This window comes from Antechinus flavipes, chromosome 1 (assembly GCF_016432865.1).
Source record: "Antechinus flavipes isolate AdamAnt ecotype Samford, QLD, Australia chromosome 1, AdamAnt_v2, whole genome shotgun sequence".
NCBI classification, from domain to species: Eukaryota; Metazoa; Chordata; class Mammalia; order Dasyuromorphia; family Dasyuridae; genus Antechinus; species Antechinus flavipes.
This window is the reverse complement of record NC_067398.1, coordinates 157,570,084-157,595,234: the sequence shown is the minus strand read 5'-3', so window position 1 is coordinate 157,595,234 and position 25,151 is coordinate 157,570,084. Positions and strand designations below refer to the sequence as shown.

Genomic DNA, 25,151 nt, shown 5'->3' with positions numbered 1-25,151 from the left:
TGATTATGCAGCTTGATTCCCAAAACAACAGGTGGCCTGGTTCAGGTTCAAATTCCGATGTTCAGTCCTCGCATCCCCAAGGCTAAAGGGGAACCAAAACACTCTCCTTCCTCAGCAAAGACTATTGACCCACAACAAGGGGCTAAGAAGCAGAGATAGGAAGAGCTCAGCTCCTTTCAGCTGTTTCCCATTTCATATTCTAGGGATTTCAGATCTGCAAGATAGAAAAATGAGTTCTGGGGTCATACACTGGGTACAGTAGTTTGTGATGATTGCAGTCTGTTCTTCCCTGAATTTATATCTATCAATGGCTTCATCACCTTTTAAATGGAAGACATATACCTATGTGATCAATAATTATGATCAATAAGACATCAGCACCCATGCAATCATTAGGGTTAAGCTATTTGTAAATACAGCTGAATAAAGCCTTATAATCTGTGTCCCAGAGGCTTTAATATAAGGCACTGTTTTTCAAAAATCCCTTTTGATGTTCCTACCCCAATTTTCTTTTGAAAACAGCTAAAATTGGTCCATGTTTGTACCCATTCAATGTTTCCCCAGAGAAGATCAGAATTTAACTATGCAAAGGTGATAGGATCACAGGGGAATATCTTATCTAAATGTCATTGTATAATTGAGCAAACAGAGACCCAGTTTAAGTAAGTTGCCTTATGTCACACAAGTATTAAGTTGAGAGTTGGCATTTGAACTCAGATTCTCTGAATAAAAATCTAACATTCTGTGTTCTGTCCCCCACAGCACAGTCAGCCATCAGAGAGCTGGAGTTAAGGTCAGGAAGAACTTGCTAGTTGTGATGATAGGCAAGTCGACCTACATAGGCCACAGCCTGCTCTCTATGACTGTCACTCACAAAGGAATATTGATCTGGATGATGGAGGGAGTTTTCATCATGAGAATGAATTGATCTATAGGACTACCAACAATGGAAAACAGTCCCCAGCTCCCTTCTCAAGTGTCTGTCCACCCCGGTCCATTCTCCTCTCAGCTGTTAAATGATTAATCTTTCTAAAACACAATTCTGACCCCATCACCTGCATTCTCCCTATTCAGTCACCTCCACTCTCTCTCTCCCTTTCACTTCCTGGAGGTGTTTGTAGCACTGGCTGGAGATTTATCAACTGTTAGTGACCTCCCATCCACCCAGAAGTAAAAAAAGAACAAAATAACATTTCCCTTAGAAGGCCTGGTAATTAGCCACAGCCTACAACCATTATTAATTAATTAGCCACGGCCTACAACTATTCACAAAATCATTCAGTGCTCAGGCTGACAGAGCCCTGGAGAAATCATTAGTTACTCCATTTACCAGAACTGTGGCCGAGTGTGCAAAGGTCTACCTAGCAAATCTCCTAGTTTCTCTGCCCTACGTTGAAATAGCAAGCCATTTTATATTTGAATTTCCTAAGGTGAGAATTTTGTGGATATTTTCTCTCTCTGCCAGTATTTTCATGAATGTAAATCATCACAACCAAGATGAAAGTTACCACTTAAGCTTAGAAGGTTTAAGGAGTGGGAAAAGCTATGGATCTGGAGTCAGAAGACATGCTTGAAGCCCAGCTCTGCTGCTTGCAGCACAGTGCGCTTGTAAATCTCTCAGGAGCAGTTTCTTCATTTGTAAAATGAAGAGATCAGATTAACATGTCTAAGGTCCCTTCTAGCATTAAAACTCTATGATCATTCTCAAAAGAGCTATGAAATACAGCTCCTTCTGGAAGAACTTGTGGTTCTTTAGTCCAGGTTAAGGCTTTAATTCTAAGACACAAAATCTCAGACTTATCTATGATCCTATCTTTCACATTCATTCTACAAGCTCCAAAGTGACTGCAAAGTGAAAAACATCAGAAGTCTTAAAGTTTCTTTGTCCCAAACACTAGTATTGCGGAATCAGGTGTTTTGAACTTTCTTTTGCATATATATTTTCTTTGTATCATGGAATAAAGAGGGGAAAAAAATTCAGCAAAACTAACCAACATATCAAATAAGTCTGATGACATTATTATTTATATTTATATTTTAATATAATTATTATATTATATGTAAATGATATATATTATATATCATATATTAAACATATATGATATAATATTAATATTTATATATTATTTATATTCCACATCCATAAAACACCCTCCCCTCTTCCCCCCATCTCACTAAGAATGGAATGAAGTACATTTACTTATCCTCTTTCCTGGTCCTGGCTTGCCCCTGAATCTCAAGGCCCAATCGTAAAACAGTGATAGAATAGATTACACATACAGTATGATTTAGTTAGGCAGGTTAGAGTTTTAATAGAGTACTAGAATGTGGAAGCAGGAGGAGCTGAGTTCACATCCTGCCTCAGACATTTCCTACTTGTGTAATCTTGGACAAACTACTTGACCTCATCGGTAAAATGTGGATCATTATAGTACTTATAACACAGAATTGTTGAGAGGATCAGATAACATATATATTAATATGTAAAGGACTTAGCAAACTTTAAAATGCTCCAAAAATTTTGGCTATTATTTTAGTTAGTAAACAATAGGCTCCTATTGTGTTCCAGACAGTGTGCCATATACTTACAGAAAATCACTAGGATTCATAAAAAAGAGAAATTAATCAAAAGAGAACTAGATGAATAGATAAATGGTTAGAAGAGAAGGATTGGGGGGAATTGGAAATCAAAATATTATGAAGATAAAGTATATGTAACTAATTTTATTTAAAAAAATAAAATATGGCTGGGAGGACGAGAAGAAAAGAAAAAGAAAAGAAGAGAAGGATCGATTCCCTATAGCAAGAACAAAGGCATTTTTAAAAAATTTCTTTCCAATTCTAGGGAAGATATTTTTAGTTTTTTCCCTGATAGATCTGATAGAAAAGCCCACTTTCCTGCTGGTCCTTTGTATGACCAAGCAGTATTTAATCATGCTTAATTGGATTATCCTTATTGGAACCTACTTCATAGATGTCATGAGCCAATCTTGCCCTGTTTGCCTCTGCTACAGGGTGAAGGCAGTGACTGTGAATGTAACCCCACTGGAAAGAACTTCCCTGAAAACCAAATCCTGATCAAACGCATGATGATCAAGTGTGCAGATGTGGCCAACCCGTGCCGCCCCCTGGAGATGTGCATCGAATGGGCTGGAAGGATCTCAGAAGAGTATTTTGCACAGGTAGGAGGCCATCCTCCTCTTCTCTGGGAATTGTTGAAAATGTGTTGTGGTTTGGAAGCACATCAAAACATGTCTCTGAGAATTGTCGGGGCTGAGAAGTTTTCCATCTAGAAAGTATAGGGCATGATATGGTCGGTAAGCATCTCTAAAAAGAAACTCATCATATTTGGGTGCGAATTAGCTCTCATGTGAACTTGGGTATGACATGTGCACGTCAGGAAATTGAGGTAGATAGTAAAAAAGGGAAATCTCTAGAGGAGCACAGAGTAAATAACTTTTTTATTTCTATATGTTGTGTTTATTTTACTTATATAAAATAAACACAATACATTTATATATATATAAAATAAACACAATATATATATAAATAAAAATCATTATAAATATTTTATATTTACTATTATATATTTACTTATATTATAAATTTAAAAGTTACTTATATATATATATATATATATAAAATAAACAAACATTTACTCACTGTGTGACTCTGGAGAAGTCATTTAATCCTATTTGTCTCAGTTTCCTCATCTGTAAAAGGGGCTAGAGAAGGAAATGGCAAAACATTCCAATATCTCTGCCAAGAAAATCCCCAATGGGGTTTGTGAAGAGTTGCACATGATTGAGCAACAATATACATAAATGTATGACCTCCACTAAAGTTCTCCTTCCATGCCTTTTCATGGTTTGAAAGTATTATATGTTTATTATGTATGGGAAGGAAAAGAAAATATGTTACAGTGGATAAAAAGCTAACCTTAGAATAAAAAATATCTGGGTGGGTCAGAGCTACTCTGACACATACTGGGAAAATGTTTTAACCTCTCAATACCCTCAGGTAACTCTCAGACCATAAGTTGCGGAACAATTGTTGAGCTACATTGGGAAAGAAACTTTCCTAATCTGGAGGGGAAGGAGAAAAGAGAATATGCATTTAAGTTCCTTAGCCAGGCACTAGACTAAAAAGCATTGTATATGTTATCTCATGTGATCCTCATAATAACCCTATGAGGTAGTTGTTATAATTTGGTGTTGAGGAATTAAATTCCTTACAATCATGAAATCACAAATGTTTCCCCATCCTCCTTTTCCCTAAATGAAGAGTGTATATATGTGTTTGTATGTAAAACTCTTGGAGTATCCTAAATATACATGCAGTCATTCTTTCCCAGATACAGGTACACTTGTATTCATTCACTCAATCCTCAACCACAGAGTATCTCTATATTTCTACCTGTCCTAATTCTCACAGCTGAATTCCCTTCACTAAGCCTGGACCAGATGGCTTCCAAATCCCCCACCATTTCTAATAGTTCATGATTTATGCAACAGCACAGAAAAGAAGAAAAAAACCAGAAAAAGTAGAGGTGTGTATTGTTTGGAAAATTAAATTAATTCTAGGAATATTGAATGATATTTTACCTCATTTACTTATGTTATAATTTAAAAATGCATTATCTTCATTTTGGAGTGATTTCTAATCAGGAGAGTTCCTCATATGGCCGTGTTTCTCTCTGCTCCCCAACAACCCCATCTGTAACTTTCCCAATACATATGCATTGGTTCATGCTCTAATTTTAAGATTCCCTTCCATGACATCATATAGTCTTTTTTGCACATGAATAAGCATCTCATAATTTTTTATTTTTGTGTCTTTGTATTTCTCAAAATTGGATCAGCTGACAATGGAGCTCGTGACTCTAAGGATCGAGTTAGAGAATAATAAAAAGGATTCTACAGTTGATCCTACAGTTACATGTGTTAGCAGAGAATAGGGTGCTAGCCTTGCAGTGAGGAAAATCTGACTTCATATCTGGGCTAGCTGTGTGATCCTGCTCAAGTCACTTACTCTGCCTCAGTTTTCTCATCTGTAAAATGAGCTAGAGAAGAGAATGGCAAACCACTACCATATCTCAGCCAAGAAAACTCCAAATGGAGTCACAAAGAATTGGACATAACTGGAAAATGATTGAGCAACCACAATAAAAAGAGTCTGATAATTTACTCTTGAGGGAATAAATTATTCTTGGCTTGATGGTGGAGAGACTTAATTGAAAATGTGATCACTTGGAATATTCCAAGTAAAGGGCTCTAATAAAAAGCAGCAAAGCCTAACAAAAAGAGGAAAGAAAATATGAAAGACTCGTCTTTATTTTCCATGTCTGTACCTGGTCTTTGATGTTTAATAGAACACATTAGACCAGAGAAAAGAGAGACAAGCCTTTACATTTGTTCAGCCAAGATAGAGGCCCACAGTTCTCCTGCACAGAAGAATTACGTGTGAAAAATTTGGATTAGAAAAAGGGAAGGATTTTGGGGAAGAAAGGAAAGATGGTGGTTTATAGTATAAAGCAAACAGGCTCTGCAGTTGGAAGAGCTGAATTCTCTTCAGCTTCCCAGCTCAGCTCTTAGGTATCTGTGTGGCATTCCACAAGTCACTTAAAGTCTTTATTTGGACTTCAGTTCCTCATTTATAAATATATGTATGTGTGTATGTGTATGTTTCATATGTAATAAAACAAACATATATAGATGTTTCATTATTTATTGGTAAATAATATAAATTATAGATACTAATATAGAGATAGTATAAATAACAGATACTTGTATATGTTATGTCATATATATGTTACATGTATATGACACAAAAAATCTTAGTGCAATTTCAATAGTTAACACCAACTAGCATTTATACAGTGTATTCTAAGGTTTGCAAAGCACTTTACAAATATTATCTCATTTTATCCTTACAACAAAACTGAGAGATAGGTGCTATTATTGTTCTCATTTTACAGAGGTAACTGAGGCAGACAGAAGTTAAGTGACTCTCAGGATCATACAGCTAGGAAGGATCTGAGGCAGAATTTGAACTCCAAATCTAGCATCAATTATCCTAGCTTGAGATGGACATTATTATTTTCCTAGACGGAAAGATTTTTTTGTTTATTTTTTGAAGCCAATCAGGGTTAAGTGACTTGCTGAGGGTCACACAACTAGTAAGTGTCTGAGGCCTGTTGTCCAGACTCCAGGGCCAGGGATCATCTGGCTGTCCCTCAAGTACTGCTAAGGGACTGCAAGCACCTAGATGGAAATGTACAATTTCCTGACAATAAGGGAAAATAGGAAATTCACATATTTTAAGCTCATTTTGTAAATGAAGAAATCATAGTGGTCAAGGCACTTGCCCAGGTTCACATGACCACTATCAGACTCAAGAACTTAAAGCTAGTTTTTATGGTTTCAAATTCAGGCTTCCTTCTACCACATCATAGTGCACCATGATGAGTATTATGGAACATTCAAAGGAAATGTCTATTGTAGCTTCTCAGCTTCTCCCTTCCAGCATTTTATAATCTAGCTGGCAAGGCAAAGCTATGATACATGAAACAGCCAGAAAACTTCACATTATAGTCAATCAAGTGCTAAATGAAGGAAAAGAAGGATTGGGGGAAAGAGAGGAAAATGACTTGGATCAGGAGGGTTTCAAGGCAGACCAATAGAAGGCCCAGGAGGAAGAGATGAGGAGGATGGCGTGGTCAGACCTGCTTCTTGGTATGTTCTACCTGCTGCTTCTGGTTCTGCCTTCTGGGTGAAACAAAACACATCTAAGCCCTTTCCACACAGCAGCCCTTCCAATAGCTGGAAGCAAAATGCTTCACTTCCAAAGCTTCTCTTTTCCAGACCTAGGGAAATTTTAGGAAGTTCGCTTCTGAGTGGAGGATGGACTGGATAGGAGACTCATGGCAAGAATACCAACCAGCAGGCTACTGCAATGGTCTAAGAGGGAGGTGATGGGCACCTAGACAGTGTCAGAGGAGAGAAGGGGGATTATTCTGGAGATGTCATCCAGAGGAAATCAGCCTGCACTGGCAAAGATTGGATAGGCAAGGGGTGTGCTGAAGGAGAGTGGAGGTAAAAATGACACTTAAGTTTCTAATCTGGCTGACGAGAAGACGGTAGTACTCTCAGAAGTAACAGGTAGTTCAGAAAAAGGGGACTTTGGGGGAAAGATGATGAGTTCAGTTTTGAATTTGTTGAGTTTAAAATGTTTACTGGGCATCAGTTTGATTTGTCTAATTAGCAACTGGAGATGGGAATCTGGAAATTAGGAGAGAGGTTAAAGCCAGATAAGTGGATTTGATTCCTTAGCATAGAAATGATTAAATTCATGAAATCTGATAAAATTTTAAGTAAAACAGTATAGAGGGAAAAGAAAAGAGGGTACAGGGCAGAACCACAGTGTCCAGAACTAAGAAGGTATAAATATATAATGGCCTGTGTGTATTAATATTTGGAATAATATATTCAGTTCTAGGTCCCACCTTTTAAAAAGGATAAACTGGAGGACATTCAGAATCAGGTAATAAGAGGTGACTTTTGAGCATTAATTGTATGAACTGGGAATGATTAGGTCTGGAAAAGAGTGAATCATGATGGGCTGTTGTATGGAAAGGGCTCAAGTGTGTTTGGTTCCACCCAGAAGCAGCAGGCAGAACACTCAAAGAAGCAGGGACCAGTCACAAGCAGAATAGGCTTTCCAGGTGATAGGTTCCCATCATTAAAGGAAAGGCTTCATGACTGCCTTGGGTGTATGCTGTAGAGCAGAAGAGCCAAACCTGTGTCATCCTTCCGGCCCCAACTCTAACCCCTGAGTGGGCAGAAACCGAATTAAAATGTAACTAGAAAATATTTAACAAAATAAATAAAAATACAACACAGTGAATCATTTTTAAATCATGTTTGACATCTTATGATCCTCTTGGGGTTTTAATTGACAGAGATACTGGTTTGCCAATTTCTTCTCCAGCTCATTTTACAAATGAGGAAACTGAAATAGAGTACAGTGACTTGTTCAAGATCATACAGCTAGTAAATGTCTGAGGCCAGATTTGAACTCAGGAAGATGAGTGTTCCCGACTCCAGGCCCACTTTTCTAAGTCATATGTGGCCAGCAGGGTGCCATTTCCATTTGAGTTTGATACTCCTGATTTAGGTAATTAGTGGATCATCAGATCATAGAACTCAAGCCAGAATAAGAAGATAAATAGTCAATACACATTTATTAAGTACCCCTGTTAAGCACTAAGACACAAAGGCAAAAATAAATGAATGAATGAAAATCCTTGCTCCTCAAGGAGCCCATGGCCTTAATGAAGCAGGGAACATGCAAAATATGTAGCAACAAGCAACATGCAGAATATACAGGAAATAACAAAGATAAAATACTAGAATTAAAGGAGATTTCCTATGGCCTCTCTTGTTTGAGGAACAGCAGGGAGAATTGTGGCACTGGATCAGAGAATATATGAATGGGATGTAACATGTAACAAGACTGAAAGATGAGGAAGACAGGTATAAAAGGCTTTGAAGTGTGAGATCCAGATTTATCCAGTCTGCAAGAAAAATCTCCAAGGCAGAGCTCCAAGCCAATAGCTTTTAATTAAAGGGTCCATAGCCCCTCTAATGAAGTGGACCCCACATCCTCCTCATAATCTAAGATGCCTCCTTTTCCAGGGCCTTACTTTTATAAAGATTGATATTCAAACATGCAAAAGGGGCATGATAAAACACTCATTGGTTAATAGAACTTGATTTCAACTCTCCAAGAGAGTCAGAAATGATGCATCAACATGGGTGGTCACAAGATGACCATTTCCTCTAAGTGGTCATAAAATGATGGTCACCTGTTCAGGTTGGACAAGACAGTGTGGTCCAGAGGCACAAAAACAAATTGGAGGATTTCCCATATTACACATAGCCTCCCACCTATAATAGGCTGGGACGTGGAATTTGAGCAAAACAGAATAGAAATACCTTTTTCAGCATTCTTGTGGTTGCACACATGAGCTTCATAACTCACAAACAAGTGGTGAACATTGAATTAATATGAGGCCTCCTATATAAATCTCCTTTATTTAATTATCTTTATATAATTTATATAAAATATCAAACTAATTAATATTTATTGGAATGAAGTAGTTGTCCAAATGAATCAGTTCTCACAGTACACTGACCAGAGGAGTTCATGTTTAATCCTGGAAAGAATAGGGAGCCCCTGGGATGTATCATGTTAGGAATTAACATAGTCAAGGAATCTCAAAGGCAATCATATGTGACTGCTTTATTTTATACATGAGAAAAGTGGGTCGCAGTGAGGTGAAGGACTTAGCCAGTGATACACAGAAAATGGTGATTAGAATTCAAATCCAGAACTTCTAATTCCAAATCCAGTGTTCTTTCTCCTGTGTTAGGTTGCTAGATCACCTATTCTTTCCATCTTTGAGTTTCTATAATTCAGTATGATTTATTTACACAGGGTGTTGGGTTGGACATATTAAGCCACAGTCTTGTCATGGGATATGTCCATATAGTCTCTGAGAAGCAATGCTGACACTGACAGCCATGTCCTTGAACAAGGCACCACCCATTATGGTGGCCCCACGAAGCTAGAGTTTCTTCAGTTCTTGGACTAGATGGTCTCAGGTCTCTCCTAGCAGTAATGTTTTTCTGGCATTTTGGGCAATACCAAAAAAAGACCTATTGATTCATTTGGAGGCAGCTACCTTGGAATTTTCTTTTTTGTTTTTGTTTTGCTTTGTTTTTATTTTTCCTTATTTTATTTCTTTTATATATTTTTTAAAAAATAATTTATGAATCATGTTGGGCAAGAAAAAATAGAACAAAAGGGAAAAACCATGGGAGAGATTTTTTAAAAAGTGAACATAGTATGTATTGATTTGCATTCAGTCTCCATAATTCTTTTTTGGATGCAGATGGCATTTTTTGTCCAAAGTCCATTGGGATTGCTTTGGAGGAATTTTCTATAAATCAGAGAGGAGTAAGGCAAAAGCTGACCTTTGCTAAGCAACTCTTCCATGCAGTTAGTACAAATTGATGGTATGATTAAAAACACAAGGGTAGGAAATGCTTAGAATATCTAAAATAACAAACTTTTAAAGCTTCCTTGAGTACTAGAAGCACTACCTAGCAACAGTTCATCTATATTCTGAGCATGAATTATGCATATTTTATACTTAACACTCATTAGGTATATACTGTACATCAGTCCCCAGAAAGACTTTTCTAAAGCAGGTAGATTGAATAACAATGCTAAGTCAAGTTTGAATTACAATATATTGGATACTGAGCTTGTCCTATGCCAACAGAAGTAAGAAGAGTTCTGCTGCATTTGTAACATATTTCAGTTGTCAGGGTTCATTTTGTGGGTTACCTGAGACCCAAGAAGGAAACCAAGTGAAGGAAATTGTCATTCTCCTTCTATAAAGAAAGTCACATAGAAGAAGTAAGTTTTGGGGAACTTAGTGAAAGAAGGTATGCTTGAGCAAACTGGAATGGAGAAGGGTGTTACAAAGAACATGGTCCATAAAATATTGTGAAGAAGACCAAGAAGTAAGAAGGGGAGAATAGACAGAGGCAAGGAAAAGAAACTGAAGATTGGCCTTGAGCAGCCCTTCGGAGCACTTGTGAAAAAGCCAAGTCTAAATGTAGACCTTCTGCTGCAGGAAGGGAATAGTGATTTCACTGAGTTGGGAGAACAGCATAAGCTTCTGAAGTGGATTCCAGAAAAGCAGCAAGACCACGAAGCTAATAACCTTTGTTTGTTTTATTTTTGTAGACGGATGAAGAGAAGAGACAAGGGCTACCAGTGGTAATGCCAGTTTTTGATCGAAATACTTGCAGCATCCCAAAGTCCCAGATCTCCTTCATTGACTATTTCATAACGGATATGTTTGATGCTTGGGATGGTAAGGATGTTTATGTTTTCTTTTTTTCTCCAAGGAGACTGAAATTTCAATTAGCCTGAAAGGAACTGTTATTGCCCTACCATAATAACAGTGTGACAATAAAAGGAGTTTAGCTCATTCAGTCATTCAGCAAAAATTTCTGAGCATATGTGTTGGCGGAGACAAAAAGAAAACTCAGACATGGTCCTTGCTTTCAAGTAGCTTTTTGGAAGCTAACTCAAGGTTTGTACTACAGAATATGATTCAGAATGTATAATATAAGAGACTGTACCACAAAGTACTGTGAAAGTACAAGCAAAATACTTTTGCGAGATCAGAGATCACTGGGGAAAGGAGCACAGTCTGAGTCTACCTTCACAGAGATGGTGGCATTTGAGTTTGAAGGATGGGTAGGATTTTGACAGATGAGATCTGTCAAAGAGAGATGAGAGAGATAGATAGAGAGGTAGAGCACCCAGATTAGAGACAATTGCCCAGATATCGAGCTTCTGAAATCAGCTGGCAACAATGGAAATGAAGAGGAGGGAATGGAAGTACCCAAGAGAGAGAATCAACAGAATTGTGATGATTGATTACATGTGGGATTGATGGATAAGTCAAAAAATGACTCAAAAGATAACTGAGAGAGCCATCAAGATTAAAATGTCATACTTACAAAGGTACATATGTGCAAAAAATGCTTTTAGGTTCCCAGTCTAAAAATACTGAATTTTCAGAAATTATTTCTGCTGTGTTAACTCCAGCAATTGTCTTTGTTTCTAGAGCTTAGTAGTAATAGAGTCATTAGACATGCTAGTTTCTAGATCGGGTTGGTAAAGTGCCAAATAACACATTTTAATTGTGAGTGTGGGTGTATATGAATATGTGACTTTCTTCATTTTTCCTAAAATGCATCTTACTTTGGGGTTTGTATTGGGTGATCTGTTTTTTAACATTTGAAGTATTAGATACATGAAAAGCTCATCCTAACTTGTCTAAAATAGTAGATTCCCTACAAGGGGCAGGAACTGGAAACTTCTTCAGCTCTTGGTTGCAGCAGCAACATTGTTCTGTCTCTCTTTACCTCCTTTCTCTAGCTTCCCTCAGATGAAAAGTATGTGTTGAATTACTTTCCTCTTACAACCAGACACCACGTAGGGTCGCAGAATATTTTATGATCATTTTTAAACATATTCACTTAGTCTAGTGAATTGACTAAGGCCTAAAGAGACATGGCCATTAAATGCTTTTTTTTTTTTTTTCAGCTTAATTTAATACAACAGGTTTCATTTGATTTTTGTGTATCTCTACAGCATTTGCACATCTCCCAGCTCTGATGCAACATTTGGCTGATAACTACAAACACTGGAAAATGCTGGATGAGTTAAAATGCAAGAGCCTGAGGCTTCCATCTGACAGCTAAAAAAGGAAAGGCCACAGAATGAGACCTCTTAATCTACAAGCTACACTGTGAATCACTCAGTAATAGAGAAGAGAGGGACATGTGTATTTCCCTTTAAAGTGAGGTTAACAGCTGTAGATTAAGGGATTAATAGCTAATATTTCCCCTTAAATTGCCCAAATTTCCCCATATTTCCTTCCTGGAAAGTTATGTACCCCTCCAGATGAATAAATGTTCTGCTGAGCAATCATTTTGAGGTGGGGCAGATACTTTGCAAGTTTATTTCCTCTACTGTTGGTTACCCCATGTGCCTGTACCCTTCCTTGTCAGACCTTGTAAGATGGAAGCAAATGGCTATTTTATGTATTCTGTTCATCTGGATGATGTTTATATATATATATATAGTCAACCTTATTCCATCCTATGACTTGATTGTTTCTTGAGTGTCAATGTCAATAAATATCTGCTTCTAAGAAGGCCCAGCATAAAATTAACCAAACCACTGGGTCTGATTACCAGGAAGAACTCTATTTGTTTGGTCTTACCAAACTGTGGTTCCCCTGGACAGAATAAATACAGGCTCAGAAGAGTACTGGTCCAATGATATCTCTATCCAACGGTACCAGGAACTCATATGGTTCTCTTTCCTATAAAGGGATTCTAATAAAAGCCATCCATAATCGGGGGAGGGAGAGGATGTCTTGCTCTGGGGGATTTATGAATTTCATCTATTTCCACCTTATGGAGGCGGCAATGAAACACAACACTGCACGTATTATACAAAAGCCATTAAATCTAAATATCTGTTCAAGAATTTCTTTTTAAAAAAAAAAAAGTTTGTATACTGTTGCTGTTTAAAGATTTTATTAAATCAATCTACATTTTCTGGGTCCAAGTCCGTGCAGTGTGCTATGCCGTATGCTCTGTGTAACTTCTTTTTGCCCACCTACTTGCCTATTGGACAACGCTCTTTTGCTTTTATGATGTAAAAAAAAAAAAAAAAAGTTACAAGATATGTAAATATGTTAGAAACCAAGCATATTGCAGGGTGTCATTACACTTTTAAAATATGGATTGTATGCTAAGAAGCTTCTAAAGCACAAATGCATATTTTTATACATTTCGTTTCTCACAACTTTCTGTGCTTAACATAAATTCAGATTTTGGACTCCTCTTTCCCTTTTCCCAATCAACTCCTTTATGTATATATAAATACTAGCAACCCAGCAAATGGTGTATTTGGTTTTTTTCTTTCAAAGGCTGCTCACTCCATGCTGCATTTCTGAGAAGTCTAAGCAATGACTGAATGTGACAGGTGAGGGAACTGAATTTTTCAAATCATAAAAATTTGCAAATACAAAAGGATCTGGGACTGGCTCAGATTTTGTGTGGCAAAGGGAAGTATAGTGGGTAAAAGAAAAAGGGCTTGTTTTGGTAGTCAAGGGAAAAAAAAAAGACAATGACTGTTGTTTTGCTGCGAACTACATACTGTGCCAATGTTTTTCTATGTTTTGTACTAACAAATGGAAGCATCATTGAAATTTCCATGCAAAGAAATGCACCTAAGCTCTATTTTTGTTAAAATTGTAATAGCATCTTTGTGGAAGAAGCAGCTACCGCCTTCTGCTCTGTATCATAAGGCTGCATTGTGTATATTTGATGAAGTTGTTTTGTGAAGTATTTGTAATGGCTTTTCCTACAGCTGAGCCCCATTTCTTTATGGTTGTCTTAATTTGATGTTTGGCCTAAATTTTTACTAGTATCAAGACTTTGGGTTTAGTGTGTGAGTTTTTTATTTGACAAAGACAGCATTTTGAAGACCTGGTCCAAACTTGTTCCAAAGACAGAGTTCCATTTTCAGGGACTAGTTATAACAAAGTAGGATAGAATTCAGCAGCTTATACAAGGCAAGAACAATCTTTTCTAACCATCTCACTCTCAGGATCATTTATCAGGAGACTGACATTTTCTATATGAAACATTTCATTTAACTTAGTGTTATGTCAAATTGATTTCATATCAACTACAAAATTAATGTGGGAATGTTAAATGCTTTAAGACAGGCAGGTAATAAAGCTCAAATGTGGAATTGCTCTTTATCTACCAGTATAATCTGCAGATTTCTGATGAGCTGCTAAGCTCTGAGCTCAATGTTCCATGGAGCTAATTTAACCAACAAATGGGATTCTGTATCTATCTATCTATATCTATATATATATATGTATATATATGCACATATATGTATAAAAAATAGGATTGTAAAATCAAGTCCCTTATACTTGATTTTTTTTTTTTAAAAAAGGGACTAATTCACTGCCCTCTTCTACTGAATCCCTTCCTAAAATTACATGGGGCTTCAAATTGCAGAAGAAATTAAGGGATATGGGACTCTCTACTTCTTTTAGCTACATATCCAACTGTTAATATTAACCAGAAAAGGAGAGGTTAATCTCAAAATGGTCCATTTCCCTCCTATTCCTATTAGCCTGACCTATGTAACACACACTATGTTTTATGAGAAGTCCTGGCTGTACCTTCATATTTAAGACTACAATTCACTTATTTCAATGTGAATGTTGGCAAGTTTGCCTTCCAGGCCAGAACAAGCCTCTCCATCCAATCAGACCTCAGCTTACCCAAAGGAGGAAAAATGGAGGTGAAGAGTAGGTATCTCTATATCTGAAGGCTTTAATTATGTTACAGAGATATTCCCAGAGGTTCTATATTTTATTAGGGAAGAAATAAATAATGTCACTATGTATAGGTTCCACTATTATGACAAATTATATATTTCTGATATGAAATTCATCAAGGAGATTACAGAAGAAAATACATATGGAATTGTCACAAATCTTGGCAACTTGGAAAGCTCAACTTTGAGCATATGTGACTAAGTGGGCAGCCAGAGAACTCCTGCCCCTGCCAGAGTACAGAATCCATCCTCTGGAAATTGTTCTGTTCCAGTGATATTAGTGCTTCCCTCCCAACCTACTATATTAAAAAAAAAAATCCACCTCCTAGAAATTAATGTAGGACTAGCTCAATTAATGAGCTGTGATCTGTTCATAAGCCAAGCTGCTATCAATCTGTCAGGTCTAAAAATTTGCCATTTCATTGGAAATTTAAAAGATAATGTACCAGAAGATAAGATTCATAGCAAAGAATAGAAATATACAAATGTAGGGTATTATTGTTTCCCAAATTCAACATTTGGGCTCTATTATTTCACTCTGGGTAATCTTCTATCACACATCGTTTTCCAACAGCAATTTAAATTGTTTGGCTCATAGAATCTTATAAGTAGAAGTTTATGTTTGACCAATTTATAAATATATCTACAGAGTATGTATTCTGGAAATACAAAGCGAGCAAACCAGAGATAGTGATTTATCTGTTAATTCCTGTGTAATTTGCTGAGGATACCTGATGGAACTGGAGGAACTGCCTTTCATTCATGGCATAATTCAGAATTTATAAACCAAAGTCTGGTCAGTAATGGGTGGATAATTTGTATTTAGAAAATCCAAAGAGCTGAAAGTTTCCCTGAGAATTCATCTAGTAACTCTTCCTGCTTTTAGCTAAGACATTACATGGTAAGAGGTTCTTTCCCAGACAGTTTCTTGTTTTTAAAGCCCTTAAAGATGATACTATATTTCAATTCAAGGAGCATTTATTAAGTATCTACATTATGCTAAATGCTGGAGATTTTTTTAAAAAATGAAATAGTCCTGCCCTCAAAGAGCTTACATTTTAAGCTTATATAAAAAGAAAGTAAAATAGTCCTATGATAGGCTAGCAATACAGTGGAGAAGGCTCACTACAGCCAAGTGGTGCTGAAAATTCCCAGAAGTGAACCATTTCCTCCTGGAAGATTATCTTTAAGAGATAATTCCTATCTCCCAGTGGGAGTCCTGGCTCTTCTGTCTCCACACCCTTCAATACAGGAATAAGAAGTCTGTTGTGAGCACTATAAAAGCATTCATTTTCAGAAGGGTCCAGAAAAAGACTGAACAAGTCCAGGAACAGTGTTGACAAGAAGTCAAGTTTGAAATGAAGTCCAAGCCTAGATGATTAGCATGCATCTCTCCTAAGGCCCAATTCTGCCTTCTCACTCTAGTTTTGCTAAAGGGCCTCTTTATAAATAACCTATCACTCATTATTGTTCTGGAGATCTAATCTTTATTTATTTTGGAGTTTTGAGTAAAACCAAAACTGACATCATCTTTGCCCCCCAAAATACTAGCTCTGTTACCTTACAAGACTCATATTTCTCATCTGGAAGCTAAAGATATTGGAGGGCCCCTTCCAAACCTAAAATGATATGGTTTAAGATAACTATTCTGGTAGCTATCAAATATAAAGATTGATTTAAACAACAGAAAGGAAGAAATATTATTTGAAGAATTCAGTTAATTTCCTGATTCAGAAATAATATATAAATTGGCAGAAAAATACCCTTGGAGAAAAGAGATTAATGCAACTGTTGACAGATAGACTGTTGCATTCCCTTTATTAAAATATTTTCCCTTAGTTATTTAATCTTGCTTTAAAATAATTTTTAAATTAATCCTAACCAGCTTTTTAAAGACATGGAACAACTATCCTTCTCATTCCTAGCTCTGAAAAAATGACTAAGGAATTAGGGGTACAAGATAATATAACGCCATGGCAATTAGACTAAAATGTATGGTGATAACATGATCAAATATTAGTAGTCATTGAATAAATGAAGTCTTTTTTTTTTTTCAACGTTCATTTCTGAGTCATGTTAAAATGAATAATGGGAACCTCTGTCCTTCATTCATTAATGACTAGCTAGTTGAATTTTGAGCTATCGGCAGCAATTCCCTTGTCTGAAATAGCTATGCGTCTTACCAATTCAGCTTTCTGTCCTAAAACATCTGGAGGCATAGTTGCTGTTCTAGTACCAATCAACCCAGTAACAGCTTATGTCAGTTCACACTAGGAAATAGCATGAAGATTTTTTTTTTCCAGTTCAACTTCAATTCTGGTTAAAACAGTCTTTAGAATAATGTTTTACATTGAATTCCACGGAAGGGAGGAGGAAAAAAAAAAATCTACACAGAATCCCAATTGGTTACCAATCAACCCAGTAACAGCTTATATCAGTTTACACTAGGAAACAGCATGAAGATTTTTTTTTTTTCAGTTCAACTTCAATTCTGGTTAAAACAGTCTTTAGAATAATGTTTTACACTGAATTCCATGGAAGGGAGGAAGAAAAAAAAAAATCTACACAGAATCCCAATTGGTTTCATGCTCATTTGGATTTTAAAGATTAAAGAAAATAGAATTTGATTTCAATATTTAAGTCTAGTTGTCAAAAGGAAGTGGCGAAAAAACTCCTATGTTCAAATGGCTTTTTAAGTTTCACAGATATTTATCCCTAACAGATTCAAGGTAGTCTCACAGAGCAAGAATGTATTCAGAGGCCAGATTGGGAGGAAGAAGAATCCACTGAGTCCTTTGAACCATTCTGAGGCAGCAGGGTCCATCAACGGCCTCCTTACCAGTAAGAGAATGGAGCTGAAGAGGTGATTTATAAGATCTCTTCCCTCCCCACAAAGCCCTTTTTAGTTAATATCACAACTTCCCTTCTCACCCTATCCCATTCTACTCCAATAATTTAAGCCTGAAAGAAGAAAAAATTCAAAACACAGAATTATTTCAATGTTATCTCAAGCAAAAATTATCATACCTGACAAAGGCAGACCAAATGGTTGTCTCCCAAAGTTAAACTTAGTTTAACCTTATCAGGGTTTTCCAAACTCTGTCATTTAACAATTGTTGATTATAGATTAAATTCCCTAAGGGCAAATTCACAGGATTATAGATACTGGTAGGGACCACACTGCCCATCTAGCCAGCCCCCTTCAATTTACTGATGAGGAAGTGGAATTCCAAGAGATTAATAACCATGCCCCCAGGTCTCATGGGTAACAAAGAGTAATTCCAGAATAAGAGTCCAGATCCTCTGCTTCCAAATCCAGTCAGGATCCTCTACTTTGCATTCTCATAAATGCAGATCTTAAGAGCATGGTAGGTGGTGCAGTGGATGGAGTGCCCAGCCTAGAGTCAAGAAGACTTGAATTAAAGTGGCCTCAGACACTTACTAGCTACTAGCAAATAGAGATCCTATTTGCCTTAATCCATTGGAGAAGAACACAGCAAACCAGTTATCTTTGCCAAGAAAATCCCATACACAAAGACAAAGACACAACTGGACAACAACAAAAATGCAAATCTAGAGAGGAATACTGATTATGATCTGGGTGGCAAGATATTTTTGCTCCATTGAAGTAGGGAGATCACAAGCAGAAAAATACAAATTAGCAATACACTAATATGTTGTTTTCTTTTCCTTTCATATGAAAGAAATACTTTTTAAAAGGAACAGATTAGATGATCGTTAAGGTCCCTTCTGGTCTAAAGCTAAGATCCTATTCATAGTTTTTTTAAAAATTCATTTTAAATATAGGACCTTCAAGAATTTCAGGAATAGTGACAAAAATTCATAGCTCTATGTAGTTCACAAAGCACTTTCTTCACAACAACCCTATGAGGTGGATTGTTTAAATACTGTTTTCTATCTCCATTTTACAGATAAGGGAAAGCAGAAGTGAAATAATTTCCACCAGTCCAGGTTCCCAAGGCCAGAAAATGTCTGAGACTGAGGCCAGTCTCCTTCCCATTACACCATACTATTTTTCAACTTTCCTAAATGATTTTTAAAAATACAAAAAAAAAAGTGCTACTTATTCCCTTTTAATCTCCTTTTCTTGTAATGAAAGGAATTCTCAGCAGGGATAAATTTTCAGAAGACCTTAATTCATTCTATTACTCTTTAAATTTAAACCTATGTGACTTTTGTGGATGGGTTTGTTTCCCTACAATTTTAAAAGAGGTAAGGTTTGCAAAATTCAGCTAAGGATTTCAGTTTCCTTAAATTTAGAAAAGCCTCTTTAGCCATCCTGAGTGTGATCACTTTAGGAATTTACCATATGGGAAAGTTCTCAGGGGAAATGGTTTCTGTCACAGGGGTACACTTACTCTCCCTCAAATACATATATAATCTTTACATATATATTCACACTCATATATTCTCTCTCCGTCTATTCCCCCATACCTCCCCACCCACCATATTCACTCTTCACAAGTTCAGAAAATATAGATTCAACAAGAAAAGCAGAACCTTATACACCAGTTGGAAAAAAAAAAAACAAAACAAGACAACACATTTTAAATTTTGTAAAAGATGAATATATTACAATTTTCCAGATATCTCTTAAAATCTTCCTAACCTATATTTGATATTCAGGGTTCATGCACATGAATGCCTTATTCAGCAAGACTAGAAACCAAGATTCAAATCACCATCATCCTCTAATTTCTGAAATAATCTTAAACTGCGTAATCCTGACTCTCGTTCTCCATTTTTCCACAAAATAATGAGGTGATCAGCAGAGCATGTTACTAGTCCATGGTCTTCAAAGTATAAGAACATCTGTAATGAAAATGAAAAGTCATAAATTATAGTACATAATATGAGGTAAGAAGCATTCCATTCAATATTTATTTATTAAATATCTACTATGTACTAAGTGCTGGGAGAAAAACAAAATTTAGAAAATCCATGGTGCCTGTCTTCATGGAAATTTCAGCGAACAGAAGTTAAAAGTAGATACTACTTTGCTTATCACAAATATTTTTAAAAAGAATATATTTCCATCAAGGGCCACCCACCATTTTGGATATGAAAATAGAAGTCAGTTTCATTTTTAACCATTATTCTCATATGTGGATAAATGCACATTCCTCTCTGTTACCTAGAATTCTACTCACCAAATTTCACTATTAATTGAGACTCTGACATCTACATTTCAGTGATATTTGATGTTCACAACTTTGAGCGTTAGCTATTCCAAGATTCTGAAAGTTTTTCTCATTTAAAATTAAGATTACATTGTGTTCTCTAGGATTTTAATGTTTGATCATATCCTAATTCTTCACAAACTGTTTAAAGAAATATGTTGCCAAACAGAGGTCTGACTAGATTTGCTTTAATGACAAGATAAGGATCACTTGTGATTAATCCATTGTTTTTGTACAAATGGCTGCTGTTAAACTGCTTGAAAAAGTTTGTTCTCTTAAATGAATAAAAGCTACCTCTACAAGTCTGTTGATATTCTTTGATTAAGAAACACTCATTCCAGTGGATCAGTGACTGCATTATTTTGCATGTTTCCTCCAAAAGTGCAGACTGCAAACCATTCCAGCTTTCCTGCTCTTCATATGGGACCCTTATTCAGAGATTCCAGTAAGTTCATCATACAGCAGGATCAACCCAATATGCCAAAGACCTTCCTTACTTTTTCCTAATAATATAAGGTTACCAGTGGGGCCCTAGAACTGTTTACCTGTCATCTTCCAACCTTCTTTTTTTATTATATGTTTACCAGGAACCTCTTTTATTTCTCTTCTTTGAAATATCTCATTTATTAAATTTCACTCTTGCTCACAAAAGCCCTCTATCTCTCCACTGCCTTCTGGGTGATTTTCATTTTCAGCTCTTTGGAAATTGCTATATTCCATATTTTCTAGTCATCCTTAAAAGAAGCCCTTGACTACATAACCACAAATTCCAAATTCAAGAAACTTATTGTAAATTAAATAATTTAGATGTGACCATTTTGAGCTCTTTGGGGGGGAGGGGGGAAGGGGGAAGGAAGAGCACATCCTGGGCAAATAAGCATAGCTTTGTTTCATATAGCACTCTTTATATGCATTGTCTTCTGGAATGCTCTCTTCAGTCCTCTTCAGGTAAGTAATTATAGGTGTTTTTATTCCCATTTTAAAATGAGGAAAGGAAAACTGGAAAGGTTAATTGATTTGTCTAAAGTCATGCAATTCATGGAGGGTTGAGCTGACTGATTCCAGACCCAATGCATCTCTACTGGGTTCCTGCTGCTCTAGGCACCATGACTGTGTCCTGTAGTCAGCCAGCAGTAAAGCATATTTATTAGGTGTTTTCTTTGTGCCAAGTACTACACTGAGTGGTCAAGAACTCAGATTTTAATGGGGGAGGCAACATGTAAATAACTATGTCCATACTAGGGATATATAGGAGAAAGGGGAAAGGCAATCTCAAAGGGAAGGTACTGGGAGAATGGGGAAAAGTGAAGGAGACTAGAAAGGCTCCTTTCAAAAGGAGGAAGAAAAGCAGAATCTTACTTTTTATCCTGAAAGGCACCTGGGATTAAGGGACTTTTCCAGGGTCACACAGCTAGAATGTGTTAAGTGTCTGAGGCCAGATTTGAACTCAGGCCCTCCTGACTCCAGGGCTAGTGCTCTATCCACTGAACTACCCAGCTGCCCCATAGTACAAACTCTTAAAGGAAGCTAGAGATTAGAGGGTGTTCCCCTAGACTCCCTCATTCCAGGCAAAAGGAAAAATCAGTGCCAAAATCCAGAGATGGAAGGATTGTATATAAGGAACAGCAAGATGATCAAAAGTGAGGAGAGGAGGGGACAATCTAAATTGATTGGAGAAGAGGCTGGGTGGTAAAGGTCTTTAAACGTCAAATACAGGATCCTGGAAGTGATCAGGAAAAGGAGGTGATCTGATTAGACCTGGGCTTTAAGAAAATCACTTTGGCAGCAGAGTGGAGCATGGACTGGAGAGGAAAAAGCTTGAGCCAAGGACACTAGTTAGAGAATTACAGCAATAGCCATGGTCATGCTCATTTGACTACTATATACTAGTTAACTATGACTAGTATTTATTCATCGCTGCTATGTACTAAATCCAGGGAAGAGGTGATAATAAAAGGTTTTTTTTTTTTTTAAGTTCAAAGAAAATATGGAACACTATGGGAACACTGGACAACAATCAACTTGTAAATATGACTTAACGGCAGTATAAATTCCCCAAGCAGAAATATACTAGACAAGCCTTGAATTTTTAAAACTAGTCCTTATCTGTTTTTGCCTTCTGCTGCCATTCCACAGTGTCCATAATGACAGCAAAGCTCCCAGATGAGGACTCTTTCATCTTGGGAGAAAAGGGTCACTAGTTTCCAACCCATTTGGGAAGCTCTTAGAAGACAGTTATCTGAGCTAATCCCCACTGATCCTAGCCTAAAAAGTCTCCAAAACGACCGCTATAGGTCTTGTAGTCCTTTTTTTTTTTACAGTATAAAAGAGTACCCTAAATCTCAGGGTTAATTTAGAACTGCTTCATTCCTAAATGGTAAGCCAGAGCATTTCAATCTATTCTGTCCTACACTGTCTTAAGTTAAAACAATTCTTTGTCCTCAGTTGCTCTCACATCCCCAGAGCTACCTTTAGCATTTATTTCTACCAAAAAGCAGCACAAGATAATTAATTTCTTCGATAAAAAATGAAAATGATCAAATGACAACTAGTACCATAAAGGTTGAAGGACCAAAGGAAAGAGAGATCAAAGGAGTCATTAATCAACAAATCTTGGATTTTTAATTTCTTAATTGTCCACATCCTGTTCTTTTAGTAGTTCTATTCATAGTCTATAACTTAGGTCAAAGATACTAGATATAAATTCCTTTTCTCTCTGTTGATTTCTAGAATCCTACTCATCAATTTTGCGCAACCAATTTGACCATTCTAGCAATAATATTGCCCTAAGAATTCCTCAAAAAAGTTCAACTTCCAAAGTCTTTTATGTCTGTGCAGATATAATCAATCAAATAAACCTGTTGTAATCTAGGTGAATCTATATCACTTAACACATTAAATAGCGAATGCAAAATATAAGATATCATAACATGGAATGTTAAATTCTCTGGCACAAAATTCTGGAGGGTATCAGGAAGGACAAATATATGAAAGATATAATGATTAAGTAAATCCTCCTGGAGGAACAACTTGGATCTTTCATGTGGCTGAAGGTGGATGCAGTGAAAAGACTTCTCCAAGAAAAGAGCACAAAATAAGTAAAAACAACGATGTGTCATATTAAAGGGTGGGAGAAGAAACTAATGGCAAGTAAAGTAGGAGATTATTACAATATTCCACATATAAGTTGGTTAGGGCTGGATAAATCCAGTGGAAAAGGAGAAAAAACAAGTATATTTAGTAGAATAAGAGTATTACTAGTGATTAAATATAGGAAATACAGTAAAAAGGATGAATCAAAGATGACTTTCAAGTTCATTTTGGAAATGGGATAATGGAATTAATTGGAACAAAGAAAGTTGGTGGCTAAACTGAATTTGAGGAAAAATTTAGCTTGAGATATGCTGTAAAGTGACAGAACCCTGACCTGGAAGAACTTTCACCTTTGGGCTCTTCAGTCTAGATGGGTGAGTGACTACCTCTCTTGGACCACTCATTCAAGTAAGCAAAGCTTCATTTCCTTTCCTTCCTTTGAGCCATCTCCTTTTCTACTTTCAAATTCTGGAACCATGAACCAGATCAAATCAACCATATTTCCAAGACAGGGAGTATCAATTTACAATTCTAATTGTAGGGAGTTTGTAGGAATTGTAGGGACCATTCCTCTCCCTTCTCTCTTAAGGGACCATTCACTCTTCAGGAAGAAAGTGCCCCACCTAAGCCACCAATCCCCTCCAAGTGTGTTATCTCCCTGACAGAAATGTAAGCTCCTGGAATCCAGGTTTGTCTTTGCTTTTGTATTTGTATTCTTTAGAGCCTAGAGTATGGTGACTGATCCATAACAAGCAATTCATTCTTGCAACATACAAATGGTAAGGGCTAGTAGTAAGAGAACAGAGTTGGGAGGAGAGAGCAGGAAGTAGGAGTTTGGAAGTCATTAGCATATGGGTAATTATTGAAGCCAACATGAAAAATCTGAGGAACAGAAAGAAGGAAACATCACTGGAGCTCAAGGATAAGGATCCCTGTTTTTCCACGGTAGGGTCATTTCACACAGATTTCATGGTGGAGGAAGAGCCAGTTGGGAACCTGGTAGGTCACCCTAACCCTAACCATGTGGGCATCCCTGATCCCAGGGATATAAGATTGAAGCAGGTTGGGGTCCCTTTAAGAAACTGTATTTCCTATTGATCTGTGATTCCTTTCAGATTCCCAGCCCCTCCTGGCTGAGGCATATCCTCCCCAGACAAGTTATCTTTCTAGGATGCCAAAACCTTTTATTCAATTACAAATCCTGGTCAAAAAGCATCCCTCTGAATTCCAATAGGAGACCCAGGCTTGTCTCAGCCCCCATTCTGACTTGCTTGGGCCGCTCAACCTCTACTGGTTCTGATCTGCTCCGGCTTCTCAACCCCACTAAGATACCCAATTATAATAGCTTCCATCAACTAAAGTCTTTGCAGAAGGACCTTGGCAGCTCCTTTTGCTGTCAGGACTTTCTATCCACTGAGAACTCCATTCTCAGGGCAAAACTCCATTTTCCATATATCTGCCACTATCAAAGTCAGTCTCTGGGTAAACTGATTTCTATCTAACAATAAATTTTCATTTTGCAACTAATATTCGGGAATAAGTGAATTCTTTCACTCCTAAAATCTGCAGCCCATTTAAAGGGGATTCTTAACAACTCTCCTACAGCCACTAACCAAAGACACCCACAATCTGATCCCAACCAATCTCACAAGGTCATGTCATGCTGCTTTTCTAGGGGAACAGTTGCTGCCTGAGCCAGCACACTCTTCCAGGCATTCAGACACCCTTCCTAATGGCCTCGGCCCACACTGCTTCTCTTGCCTGGCATCTATATCAGAGCCTAACACTTCCCTCTAGGCGATAAGCAGGCAACATGGGAGAGCTGCTGTATAAGCT

General features: G+C 37.0%; 2 protein-coding genes across 3 annotated transcripts in view; one reads left to right on the top strand and one right to left on the bottom strand.

Moving 5' to 3' along the window:
• PDE8B (phosphodiesterase 8B) overlaps positions 1-13,061 on the top strand; it is a 278,793-nt gene extending 265,732 nt beyond the window's left edge. The window contains exons 20-22 of the mRNA XM_051991842.1: positions 3,015-3,182; positions 10,819-10,948; positions 12,241-13,061. Of these exons, the coding sequence (XP_051847802.1) occupies positions 3,015-3,182; positions 10,819-10,948; positions 12,241-12,350 (408 nt within the window). The 3' untranslated portion in view covers positions 12,351-13,061. The remainder of the gene's footprint in view (positions 1-3,014; positions 3,183-10,818; positions 10,949-12,240) is intronic.
• A 6,526-nt stretch (positions 13,062-19,587) lies between these two features.
• The window catches only part of WDR41 (WD repeat domain 41), a 71,844-nt gene continuing 66,280 nt past the window's right edge, over positions 19,588-25,151 (bottom strand). For both annotated transcript variants that reach the window (XM_051991854.1, XM_051991861.1), the window contains exon 13: positions 19,588-19,854. In XM_051991854.1, the coding sequence (XP_051847814.1) occupies positions 19,702-19,854 (153 nt within the window). In that variant the 3' untranslated portion in view covers positions 19,588-19,701. The remainder of the gene's footprint in view (positions 19,855-25,151) is intronic.